The sequence below is a fragment of the Typopeltis vanoorti genome, chromosome 9 (assembly GCF_054136105.1).
Source record: "Typopeltis vanoorti isolate ZY-2024b chromosome 9, IOZ_Tvanoo_1.0, whole genome shotgun sequence".
Lineage (NCBI taxonomy): Eukaryota > Metazoa > Arthropoda > Arachnida > Uropygi > Thelyphonidae > Typopeltis > Typopeltis vanoorti.
The window spans coordinates 66,842,295-66,855,113 of NC_143557.1; the positions used below are offsets into that span (position 1 = coordinate 66,842,295).

Consider the following 12,819-nt stretch of genomic DNA (forward strand, 5'->3'; position numbering starts at 1 on the left):
TATCGATTGATCGATCGATATATATATATATATATATATATATATATATATATATATATATATATACACCAAATCCATTTCAGTGCAGTCCATCAGCATTGTATAAATCTTTCCATCCATCAAAATCAGGCCATAGGTTCACAAACTCTACAGCATTCCTTCACAACCTGTGTGTATTGAGTCATTAGTTATCCTCACTCTCTTCGGTTCACCTCTATCAAAGCATGGCAGTAGACTCACAAACTTCACCCTCTCACTCTTCTTTTTCACTTCTTTTAACAACTCTTTCACATCCTCGCTCATACAATACTTCTCACCTCATTATTTGCTTATGCTCATTCACTCAATTCTTAGTTTACTTTTTGGCTTTGGACCTCTTGTTTTTTTTCTGTTTTCAGTTTGACTGATCTCATGCTATTTCTTCAGCCTTTCAGTTTCATTCTTTGTCCTGTGAAGGACTACGTGCAAGCTCACGATTTCTTTATTCTGGTCTTCTGCATTCTCCTGAACTTCCGCAACTACACTCTCAGTATTATCACCAACATTTTCTGGTCTTATATCAGTGCCCTCTACTCTGTCACATAATTTGTCTGTATGCATTTATTAGACATTTTCTCGCCAGTTTTGCTCTCCTTCCACAAATCTTTCAACTTTCGCAACAAATACATCTCGTAAATTTTACACTGCACAAAATCATGCAAATTTGACTTGCCCAACAAAGACATCTTGGCTGCCATTGTTCTGCTATGCATAGATGCCATACCAACAATATATCTAATTTTGAAATTGGCCAAAACATTACACTAGCAGCATGCAGTGTGTTCAAACCAGTTCTAAGTTATGGATCTGAGAATAGAGTTAAAAAAAAAAAAAAAAAACTCTTGATCAGAGATTGGAGACCAGAGATAAAAGATTCAGAAAAAAATTAAGGGAGTAACCAGATGGCATCAAAATTTTCAGTGATGTTATTAGGAAAGAACTTGATTTTAGCGTTCAGTAATGTGTTAGCAGAGCTAATCTCAATGGTATGGTCACTTAAACAGAATAGTAGAGAAAAGATTAGCTAAACAAGTGCGTTTTGTTAGCATGACAGGAAACATACCCGGAAGACCACAGCCTTTTGGCTGGAGAGCGGATACATGCCTTAGAACACAGAAATATCTGATAATATTGGAGGCTTCAGCGGATAATAGATTAATTTGGAGGAAAGTCATTGAAAGGAGAGTGGTAATGATACTACTTTTTCATGTAGTAGTAGTAGTATTGTATTATCCCATACACTCCCTGAGGGTACATATCAGGAATTTGATAATGATAATTGATAGGTAGCCCAAGTTACAACTGAAGCTTCATGTTAGCACTTATAAAGAGCACTCTTCCTAACTAGGACTTTGGTCTACTAAGTTTCACTTTATGTTGCTTGTGTGCTATGGAGCAATAAACTGGTTTTGCTTTTGTATGAAATTTTTTTTCTTTCTCCCATCTCTAGCAGTATTCCTGTCTTCTCTTATGTAAGCACAGTCATAAAAGTCCTAAAATTATATTGTGCTCACTTGAAGATGTCTCTGTGACAGACTATATCAGAAGCATTAAAGTATGAAGTCAATTCTTGTGCTGTTTTCATTCCATTAAAGGTTCAATGTGACTTCTGACCAACACCTAAGCCCAAAGATGCAGTTATTTTTCTGTATAGGACTGGTGGTCTCTCTCGCGCGCGCGCGGAAAAGTTCATTGGATTTATATGGACTTTGTGTGTTTGTTTCACCGGGAGCCAGGTAGAGCACACCTACTAAATTTGAACTCAAAAATAGCATTGTTGCAGTTTATTGCAGGGAGCAATAAACTGTTTTTGCTTTTGTATGAAATTTTTTTTCTTTCTCCCATCTCCAGCAGTATTCCTGTTTTCTCTTGTGTAAGCATAGTCATAAAAGTCCTAAATTGCAGATCCTTTGCTGCCGACTGTGGATCAGACCATAAGTATTAGCAAACCTAAGAATAAAGTTAAAATCTAAAAGCGCTTTTAGAGTCAAAAGGTGGCTGAATGTAAAAAAAAAAAAAAAACTACAAGACAACAATATTCTAAGAAAATATCAACTAGAACTAGATAAAAACCTAAAGGAACTACCAAAACAGAATATAAACATCAAAGAACATTGGTGCAAATTAAAGGAAATAATATTAAAATCGGCAGAAAATACAATAGGTTACACAGAAAGAGAAAGAAAAGGATTGGATCTCGATTGAAGTGAAAAAGGTTAAGCATGAAATTAAAACAGAACTATAACAGAAATAAATATAATAGATTAACCAGAGAAATTAGAAAACTAGTTAAGAGACAAGAATAACTAGTCAGAAGAAAAATGCAAAATGGCAGAGAAGCTATCAAAAGAAAATAACCTCCATGGGTTACATAGACCCTTGTTCTTCAACCTGTGGTCCTGGCGGTCCGCCAAAAATTTCTTCGTCTCTCAGGAACAATGCTCCAGCCACGTATATCAAATTTTTTAATCTCTAAGCAGCAGCAGATGTTGCACTAACTAAAAATTGTAATTTTATAACATTAGATTTAATAAATAAAATACTATTAACATTTGGTTTATGTTTCTGTCTTAGCCATCAGCCGGTCCACAGGTGTAAAAAGGTTGAAGAACGCTGATATAGACCAAATTAACAAGACACAGACAACAAAAATGATAATTGAAAGTAAAACAAAAAGAATGGCCAGATGGAAAGTATTCTTTAGAAACTTATATAATAAAAACACCTCAGGATATTACTATTCCAGCCACTGAAATAGGAAGAGGAAACAAATATGTTTACCAAAGAAATAATAGCACACAGCATAGATAAACTTTAAAACTAGGAAAGCACCTGGTAATGACCAAATATATGCAGAATTCTTAAAAACAGGAAAGGAACAACTCTTGGAACCATTTAAAAAAATTATTTGAAAGGATCTACAAACATGAATCAATTCCTACTGATCGGACCAAATCAGTTATAACTCCTATATACAAAAAAGGAGATAAAACAGAATGCAATAATTAGAGAGGCATTAGTCTCCTCAGTATTCCAAGTAAGATTTTTACGAAAGTACACCAAAAACAAATTAAGTCATATATAGAACAAGCAAGGGGATTCAGACCAGGACAAAGCACAATTGATCAACTATTCACATTAAGACAACTAGTAGAAAAGACACTAGAGTACAACCAAAGTTGCTATATAAATTTCATAGACTTTCGTCAGGCATTTGATTCAATCCGTAGAAGAGAACTATGGGAAAACTACGAAAGAATTTGGAATTCCCAACAAAACCAAAAGAATAATAAAGAATCTATACGAGAAATCAGAAAGTGCAGTACGAGTCGAGTACACCTTAACCAACTGGTTCCACACAGAGAGTGGAGTAAAACAGGGTTGCAATCTGTCACCAGATCTGTTCAATTTCTGTCTTAGCCATCAGCCGGTCCGCAGGTGTAAAAATGTTGAAGAACGTTGAATACACTGGAAGAAGCAACTGGTAAGGCCTTAAACGAAGAAGACTCCAGAGTTTTGTCGATTTGGAAAAGGCATATACAAGGTGCCAAGAGAGAAGCTATTCAATACGCTACAGTTATATGGTGTCAATGGGGCATTATATCAAGCAATACTTGGTCTTTATTTGAGTTGTAAGTCAGCAGTTAGAATTGAAGGAAGTACAGGAAGATGGTTTAATGTTAAATCTAGTGTGAGACAAGGATGTACATTATTCCCTCTGTTATTCATTATCTATATGGATCACATTATGAAGGAAGGTGGTATTAAACATGATATCAAAATTGGAGATGTTAATGTCAGCTCTTTGCTTTATGCGGATGATGTTATACTTCTAAATAAATCCACTACAAGTCTGCAAGATTCTCTGACTAAATTGAATAACTGTTGTAATAGATATGGTATGAATGTCAGCAATAAAAAGACAAAGACAATGAAAACAGGCAGAATCATTGAAAATGTCAACTGTGTTGTGAATGGAGATCCTGTGGAACAAGTAAAACATTCTACTTAGGCACGATTTTTAGTGAAGATGGTAAATCGAATAGAAATAGACAACAGAATCAACAAAGCTGGTATGGTGGGAAGTCAATTGAATAAATTCATATGGAATAAGAGAGAAATTAGTCGGAACACTAAATTAGCTGTATACAAGACAGTGTTCAAACCAGTTTTAACTTATGGATCTGAGAGCTGGGTCAGAAGTAAAACACTTGACCAAAGACTAGAGACCGCAGATATGAGTGTCCTGAGAAAGATTAGAGGCGTGAACAGATGGCATCAATGGCAATATCATATTAAGAACGAGGATGTTAGGAAAGAACTTGACGTTGTCAGTATCCAGGAATGCATTAGCAGAGCTAATCTCAGGTGGTATGGTCACTTAAACAGAATGGGCGAGGGAAGATTAGCAAAACAACTGTTCTCTGCCAGGTTGGCAGGAAAAAGACCCAGAGGAAGATCAAGATATAGGTGGACTGATACATTAAAAAGTGCCTTAGAAGACAGAAATATAAGATCTGATAATGTTGGAGTTTTGACAAGTAACAGACTGATTTGGAGGAAAATTGTAGATAGGAAGTTAGTAATGATGTAATTTTTTTCATGTAGTACTATCATATCCTGTACACCCCTTGAGGGTACATGGCAGGAATTTGATGATGATGAATCCAGAATCAAAATATATGGGAAACTATAACAAATTTTAAAATTTGCAGATGACGTTGCATTACTTGCAAGCATGGAAGATGTACAGTGAATTTCTGATAAAATAAAAGAAGAATGTATAAAATTTGGATTAAACATAAATATACACAAAACAAAAACTAAGCGAATAGGAAAAAGAAACACCAATCTGAAAATTGAAATTGATAGTAAGAATCTAGAGCAGGTAGAAAGCTTCACCTACCTTGAAGTAGTAATTGAGCAATGGTGAAATTACAAAAGATATAAACAGGTGATTCAGTCAAGCATCCCAAACTTTTGGATGACTTAATAAAATATGGAAGTCAAGAGACATCAAGCAAGTAAGAATCTATAAGACAGTGGTCCTCCCAATACTCGCTCTATGGAAGTGAATGCTGGAATTTCAAAAAGGCTGAAGAGAAAAAATTAAGTACTGAAATGGGTTGGCTAAGAAGATTACTTGGAGTATCTCTGCTGGATAAACTATGACATAAAGAAACGACTAAAACAAGAAATAACAATAGAAAAAATTCAAAAAAGAAGACTGCAATGGTTTGGCTATGTGACCAGAATGGGAACAGAAAGGTTACCAACTAAAAGCCCTGAATACAATGATGGAAGGCAAAAGATCCAAAGGGCAGCCCAGAATTAGATGGATAGACAAAATAAAATAAAGGAGGATCCTGAAAACCAAATCGCAACAAGCGACACCAAATTGGACAGAATTGTTTGGACTCTCCAGGGACAGACAGAAGTGGAAAGTTCATTTGGTCTCATCATCATCCACATAGATGATAGAAGAGAAGAAGATGAAATTTTTTTCTATTCTCATCTCCAGCAGTATTCCTGTCTTCTCTTATGTAAGCAGTCTGCAAAATAATGAGAGGACAATAGTTATTTTGAAAAGAAAAAAAAAAGCATCAGTTTGATAATTATACTAAGTATTTAACAAAGGAAGATATTTCTCTTTCTTAATCAAACACATTCCAAATTTAGCCTGAGAAATGAAGTGTATGAAAGTAATAGTGTAACTTAGAATTTTGTCACCTTTTGCCAAACATTTTCTTCTGTATTATTATGCTGTGAGTTAGAGAGAGTGAGGCTGTTAATTTTGTATATCTCTGAAAACATAATCTTATTAAGTTTCCCCCATGGTAACTTTCATGATCATTGCATGTTATGCTTTTGCGCAGGTCTGCACATTTTACCACATAAGCTTCCGTAACTGCTAATCCCACAGAATAGGTTTGTTGCTCCTTATTCCTGGTAGTATCCCATGTCTGTCAAAGCGTGTGTTCACGGGGCCGATTTACCTGCTTTGCGGGAGAAAAAAACCAGGATAAACTGGGGAAAAAACCCTGCTGGCCATGCCCAAGACTGGCTGAGGAAGATCCTTAAGCTCCTCACGTCACCAACGGGAATTGAACCTAGGACGCTCCTTCCCCAGGCATATGGTTGCGAAGTGCATAGCCACTAGGCTAACTGTGCAGTCAACTTTCATGATATGTGTTCAAAAGAAAGAACGCTTGAGAAAAATATTTTCTAGTCGTCAACTAGAAAATATTTTTCTAGGCTTTATGCAACTGATCCAAGATTATTAGTTTATCTTTGATGCTGGTAAGCAGCATTGTTTCCTTTTGGAAGAGACTCAGGTTTTTAACCTTAGCAAATAATGGAACACATAAGTATATACAATAAATTCTAGTTATGATTAAAAACATCACCTTTCATTTGGTACACCATAAAAATGTCCTTAATTGTGGTGAAGGACAAAAGATGGAGACTGAAATGTTGACACTTTCTTCCTTTTGAAGAATTTATGGTATTTATTTTTAATTTGATGTTCTAAAGTATTCCCACATGTTTGTCACCTTATTGTTGTCTCAGTCCAATGAAGATTTTTCTCTCAAGATTTATATTAAAATTAATCATACTTTTTTCATTATTATGTAGTTCTTTCTGTCTTTTCAATAATTAAATGCCTTTCATTTTCATGTCAACCATCTTATACTTGAACATTCTTGTTCACATTCTTCTGTTGAACAATTAAATTAGAGATGGGTAGTTCTTTGTCAATTAGAATCTCACAAATAATTGTAATAATTGGTTAAATCTAAGCATTAAAATAATTTCCATTTCTAAGATATTCTAATTCATAAAGAACTACCCATTTCTAATTCTAATTGTTCAAAAGCAAAATGTGAACTGAATGTTACAATATGAGATGGCAAGAATTTTTAATAATAATAATTGGAGCTAATACACTTTCTTTTAAAAATGATCATAAATATGTTATGCTAAGAATTGCCAAAGCACTTTTGACCTCATAACTGAAAAAACTAGTATTCATAATTCACAACACCAGCAGAACAAAATAAATAAAAAATTATTTATGTAGCTACTAATATTTTGCTAGTTTCCACACAACTGGTTTGTCACTGTGCATCAGCACTAAGGAAATCAGTTATTAGTGGGAGCAATGTAAAATATTACAGACATGAAAAAAAAAAAAAAAGTCAATTTGACATCAACTGCTGTATATAAAGAAGTTTACAGATGTTAATTTGGAGCTGGTCTTAAAATAACTGCCTCCGTTGAGGCTTAGGGAGTGTCCCACTATAGCTGATGATTTCCAAAACAGTCTCTCTATTCTCACAACCATCTCTGTAGCAATTTGGTTTTCTTCCAGCTAATCCTGTTTGAGAGGACATCCAAGCATAGTCTGCTAGTCCCAATTTGCTGTGATAGTAGCAAAAGTATTTTCTCCTGTTCTCTAAGGCAGATTAATTAGCAGATCCTCCTCATTCATCCATAGTAAGCCAGTTCATATGTGCAATGTATTGCATACACCTCTGGACATAACAGAGAATGAAGATCATCTACAGATGAATGCATGAAGTCCATCAGTTTGATTTGTGGCCTGTACATGGTGTGGAACCCATATTCATTAAGAACTCTGGCCATTTCTTCGAGTGTGGGAGAGAGAGAGAGTGTTGTTTTCATTATAGTCGTATGCACCTTGGGAAGGGGAAAATCTTAGGGCCATAAGCATTGGCCAGGAATAGGCAAAAGGCAAGAAAGCCCATTGGCAAGATCTGCACCAATAGAATACAGACCTAGCTCCATGTGCCAGTGTTCCGATGATACTGTATTGTTGGGTTGGATAATTAGTGTGACTGCCCTTGTAAATATGTGTGTTTGCTTTCTATAAATAGAAAAAAGATAATGAACCACCTGAAATGCATCTGAGCAGTATATCCAGAAACGGCAAACAGTTATTTGATTATTTTTTTCTTGTGAAGTATTATTTTAGGATGTTTGCTATTAAAATGTATCCAATTAAGACCTTGGGTCCAAATAGCAAATACGTTATCCACACTGTGCAGTGAGATGGCTGGTTTGAAGCTGTGTTGAGAGCTTTGTTCTTCAAATGTTCTATGTAGAAGTTGTTGGCTTAAGGGGAAGAGAGGGAAAAAACATTCTTTTCCAACAGCCTGTAATTTTTTTCATTCCATGAGAAATAACCAGTAAACTCTAAATTTACAGTTCACAGTGATCAAAATTTGATTTATGAACACATCAAATTTTGACTAATTTTTTTGTGGATAAATTCAGTGTTGCATATTTGTATGTTTTGTTACTTGATTTGTGTTAGCAGTGAAGCTTGCTTTATTTCTATACTCATTTTTTTTTTTTTTATTCATGACATTTTAATGATTACTATTGTTTTTCTTATGACTATTTTTGCAGTTCCAGGAGATGGTGGCAGTCAGTTAGAAGCCAAACTTGACAAACCAAGTGCAGTTCATTACTTTTGCAATAAAAAAACAAATAATTATTTTGATCTTTGGTTGAATCTTGAGCTTTTGGTACCATATGTCCTAGATTGTTGGGTAGACAACATAAGGCAAGTTTCATAACATATTTTTTTTTTTAGTTTTACTGTTCAAAATTTTTCATGCATAAAATTTAAATACTATTCTGATTATAAACCAGAAAAAGGGTAAAAATTATGCTGTACAATAATTATATCTCATTTAAAGAGCATGCATATGATTTGTGAACTATAGCTTTAAAAGGCAGAACCAATTCACAAACATAAAATATGATTTATTAAGGTGAACATTATATAGAAATAAGAACTAAAAAAAACTTTTCAAAGACTAATATGACACTGCGTTGAATTTAACTGTATAGTAATGGACACCATACAACTACTCTGTGTTATTCATTCAATAATTACAGTATATAGTGTCCTATAAAACTCCCTTAATAACTTATATGCTTCTATCATGTCTCCTCATTTTTGCCTATTATCTAGTTTTGAATCCCACAGACCTTTTAATATGGGATCGTTCCATAGACCTACCACAATCTCTGTTACTCATCTGGCAATCCTTTCCTCCACATTTTCATCCTCACAGAATTCAGGTGACGAGATCTGCACTCGGTATTCTAGATGTGGCCTTATTAAAGTCATATAAAGGGGAACAATAACTTCTCCATCCATGTTTGCTCAACAGCCATGTAACATGATGTACTGTTTTGGCTGCCTTTTGCACTATACCCTCTAAACTTCATTTCTATACCCACAATCATCCTCCATGTTCCTGCCCTCATAAGTTACTGCAGCTCATTTATATCAATATAGTACACATCTTTTGATTTCTTCTTCCCATATTGCTTGCAGTTGACCACATTAAACTGGCAGTCACCATACTGCCAGTCTATTTGTCATCCTGTAGGATCTCTACATCACCTTTTGTTTTACTTCCCTGTTTTGCATCATCAGTAAACAATTTGAATATTTCCTGTATCATTGATGTACAGATTAAACAACAAAGGATCAAGTACTGAGCCGTATTGTACAATAGTCACCCACCTTCTCCTGAAGTCAACTTCTTCCACTCTTTCAGCCACCTTCTAATCCAAATTGCCAGATTCATATCCATCCTTATTTGCTCCAATTTATGCAATAGAGTTCTAGGTGGAATCCTGTCAAATGCCTTTGCAAAATCTAGCAATATCATTTAGCCATTTTCATTATCCAACTCTATTGTCACTTTATTATAAAAAAGCAACAAATTACTAAGGCAAGACCTACCCTTCACAAAGCCATTTTGTCCCTTATAAAGTATCATATTCCTATCCACCCAGTCCTGATTCTATCTTTTACTAGTTTCTTCAATATCTTAACCACAACTTCTGAGATACTGAGTGGCGTGTAATTTTACTTCTCTCTTAGACCCTCCTTTATGCAATTAAACTTATTTTTGCCCTCTTTCTACTCCATTGGCACTTTCTCAGTACTGAGACTTAAATTAAACAACTTGGTCAGAGGAGCTTTTGATTCTCTTGCCATCTAATCCCATGTCTGTGTTTGCATTGAGGTTCTGCAATATTCTAAGCACCTCTATTTCTTTAGCCTCTATTCTCCCATCACTTAATGTCACATGTGGCATTGCAATATCACCACCTAGATGGTACACTGTTGCAAAATGATCTCTCAGTAACTCAATTATTTGATTTGCTTCTGTTACTGCTCCACATCAACACCTCTTAAAGCCATCTTTCCATAGTCATTCTTCCTTTTACTTGCCAATAGCAAAAGAATGCTTCAGAATTTCTTTTGGCCTCATTAGCTAGCTCTCTCTCATAATTAGCTTTGGCCTTCCTTATCATATAGGTCACCATTCTTGCCTATGCTTTTTACTGCTCATGGACATGCTGTTCACCTTTTCTTTATACCCCCCCACAACTTTTTATTTTGTTTGCAACTCCTGCTTAATGATGCCATTCATCTTATTCTGGGTATATGGTCTAATACTGCTTTTTTCAAATTCCCTTGACCACCTTCCATCAACATCTCTCTCCCCTCCAAATTCATATGCCAAGGCACTGCCAAACGCTGACTTCTAAGCTTATCATAATCACCTGCTTTATAATTCCACATATATCCCTTCTTAACAGAAAATTCTGCATCTTTAGAAATCTCCCAGGTCAGGACTGTATGATTACTTTTTCAGATGGAGGCTGCATAACTATATTGGTTATTGTTAAATTCTCTAATGCGATGACAAGATCCAGCACTCTTGAACCTTCTGTTCCCTCCTTCTAAGGTCTAAGTCCTATTTATTTTGAAGTGCATAAAAATGAATACATCTGTATTTTAAAGAAAAAGAGTACTTCTAAGACTTTATATTTTCACTTAACCTATGGTTCATGGAGCACCTTTAATCAGAATATGTTTTTTGAGCTTTTTTTAAATTAAGAAAGTATTAAAAATTAATGAAATGATCATACATCGATATCGTTGCCTACCTTTACTGTATTTGGCAGGTACGATCTTTAGAAGTCAAAATTGTAGATGATAATGAATATGATATTAATGATAAGTAAAATAGTGAAATAGAACTTAATTGAAACTTAAAAAATTTTTAAATGTGAAATATAAGTATAGAAAATCTAAAAGCTTAAAGATATGATTTAAAAGTTACATTAAAAATAAAAAAATAGATTGGTAATGAATGATATGATATTAATAATAAATAGTAACATAAAACCCAAAAAGAGTAAAATTGAAGGTAGGTAAGATTCAAAATGCATTAAATTTATGAAACTTATGAAATTTTATTGCACTATTTTACTTATCATTAATATTGTATTCATTCATCTCTTTTTACAATTTCGACTTCAACTTCTAATGATTATCTGCGAAATACATGAAAGGTAGGCAGTGATATCAATGCATGATCATTTCATTAATTTTAAATTCTTTATTTATTTAAAAAGAGCTGCAGAAAACATGTTCTGGTCAAAGGGTGCTCCACAAAAAGTTTTTCTCTTTATATTGAAAAGTACTTAAAGAAATTATCCTAATTATGGGTTACTTATGTTTTTAAAACTATAGATTGTTAGATTTTTTTTCAGTGCATGCCATAACTCGTGTGCTTTGCCTCCGAGTTCCAAACTGAAAGCACCGCATAAATTTTTGTGTTAGATATGTCTGCTTCAGAACATAATTTAAGGACACAATATATCTGTAGTTACTATTTTGTTTAATTAGTCATCTAAGTGTTGGGATACTGATGGAGTCTGAATATAGTAACTTTTAATCTTTTGTTTAAAATTTTTCTCAGTTATAAGTATTCGATAAATATATAGCAATAAATTTTTGAATGCTTTAAACATGATAGGTTGGTATATGACAATGTAACAAGAACAACCAGCAACTCTCCGGGTGTCAATTTGCGTGTCCCAGGATTTGGAAATACAACAACAGTAGAATGGCTGGATCCTAGCAAAATTTCTCCAAGTAAGATTTTTATTACTTTTTAGTCTTTAGTAGATATGATACAATATGTATTTCAGCTATCAGAATGGTTTCTAATATTATATTAGTAAACTCCCACAAGCAAGAAATACCATGTTCATGAAATATAACTAATTTGCGCTTAGAATTAAAAAGGTAAAAGGCAGTTGACATTTGGTAGTTATGTTCTATCTTATGGTACAGCAAGAAAGTTACACATGCAGGTGTCTAAACAAGGACCTTATTTTATTTTCATTTTCACATATGAAGTATCAAAAGAAAGATAGTAGTAAACACTGTTATAAACAATTTTTCATGATTACAAACTGCTATAAAGTTCTGGACAAAGTCTTATATCAGTAGTCTTTTTTAATCTTAATGTTTTAAATAACATGGTGCTGCTAGATTAGGTAATTTGCATATATAAATTTTAATTAACTTCTCCTCCAGCCATAACAGTTATCTAATTCTTTCTTAATTATGTTCTTGAGTGGAGTGGATAGCTGCTTTTGAGATGTTGTTTTACAGAAGGATGTTTAGGATATCATATACTGAAAGGCAGACAAATGGATGGATGCTAGAAAGGATCAGTAAAACTTTAAGGCTCTTTAAGAATATAGACAGAAGAAAGTTGAAATACTTTGAATGCATTGAAAGGATGGAAGGAAGACTTCTCAGAAGTAACAGAAGGTAAAGTTCCTGGAAAAGAGGAAGGGATAGACCATCAATGAGATGGATGGATGGTGTGTCCGGAATGACTGATCTTCAGAGAGTGGAAGCCTCCA

General features: G+C 34.2%; 1 protein-coding gene across 1 annotated transcript in view; it reads left to right on the plus strand.

Moving 5' to 3' along the window:
- The window catches only part of LOC150103112 (lysosomal phospholipase A and acyltransferase-like), a 66,214-nt gene that overhangs the window by 10,185 nt on the left and 43,210 nt on the right, over nucleotides 1-12,819 (plus strand). Inside the window, exons 2-3 of the mRNA XM_090397360.1 lie at nucleotides 8,473-8,629; nucleotides 11,919-12,037. Of these exons, the coding sequence (XP_090253486.1) occupies nucleotides 8,473-8,629; nucleotides 11,919-12,037 (276 nt within the window). The remainder of the gene's footprint in view (nucleotides 1-8,472; nucleotides 8,630-11,918; nucleotides 12,038-12,819) is intronic.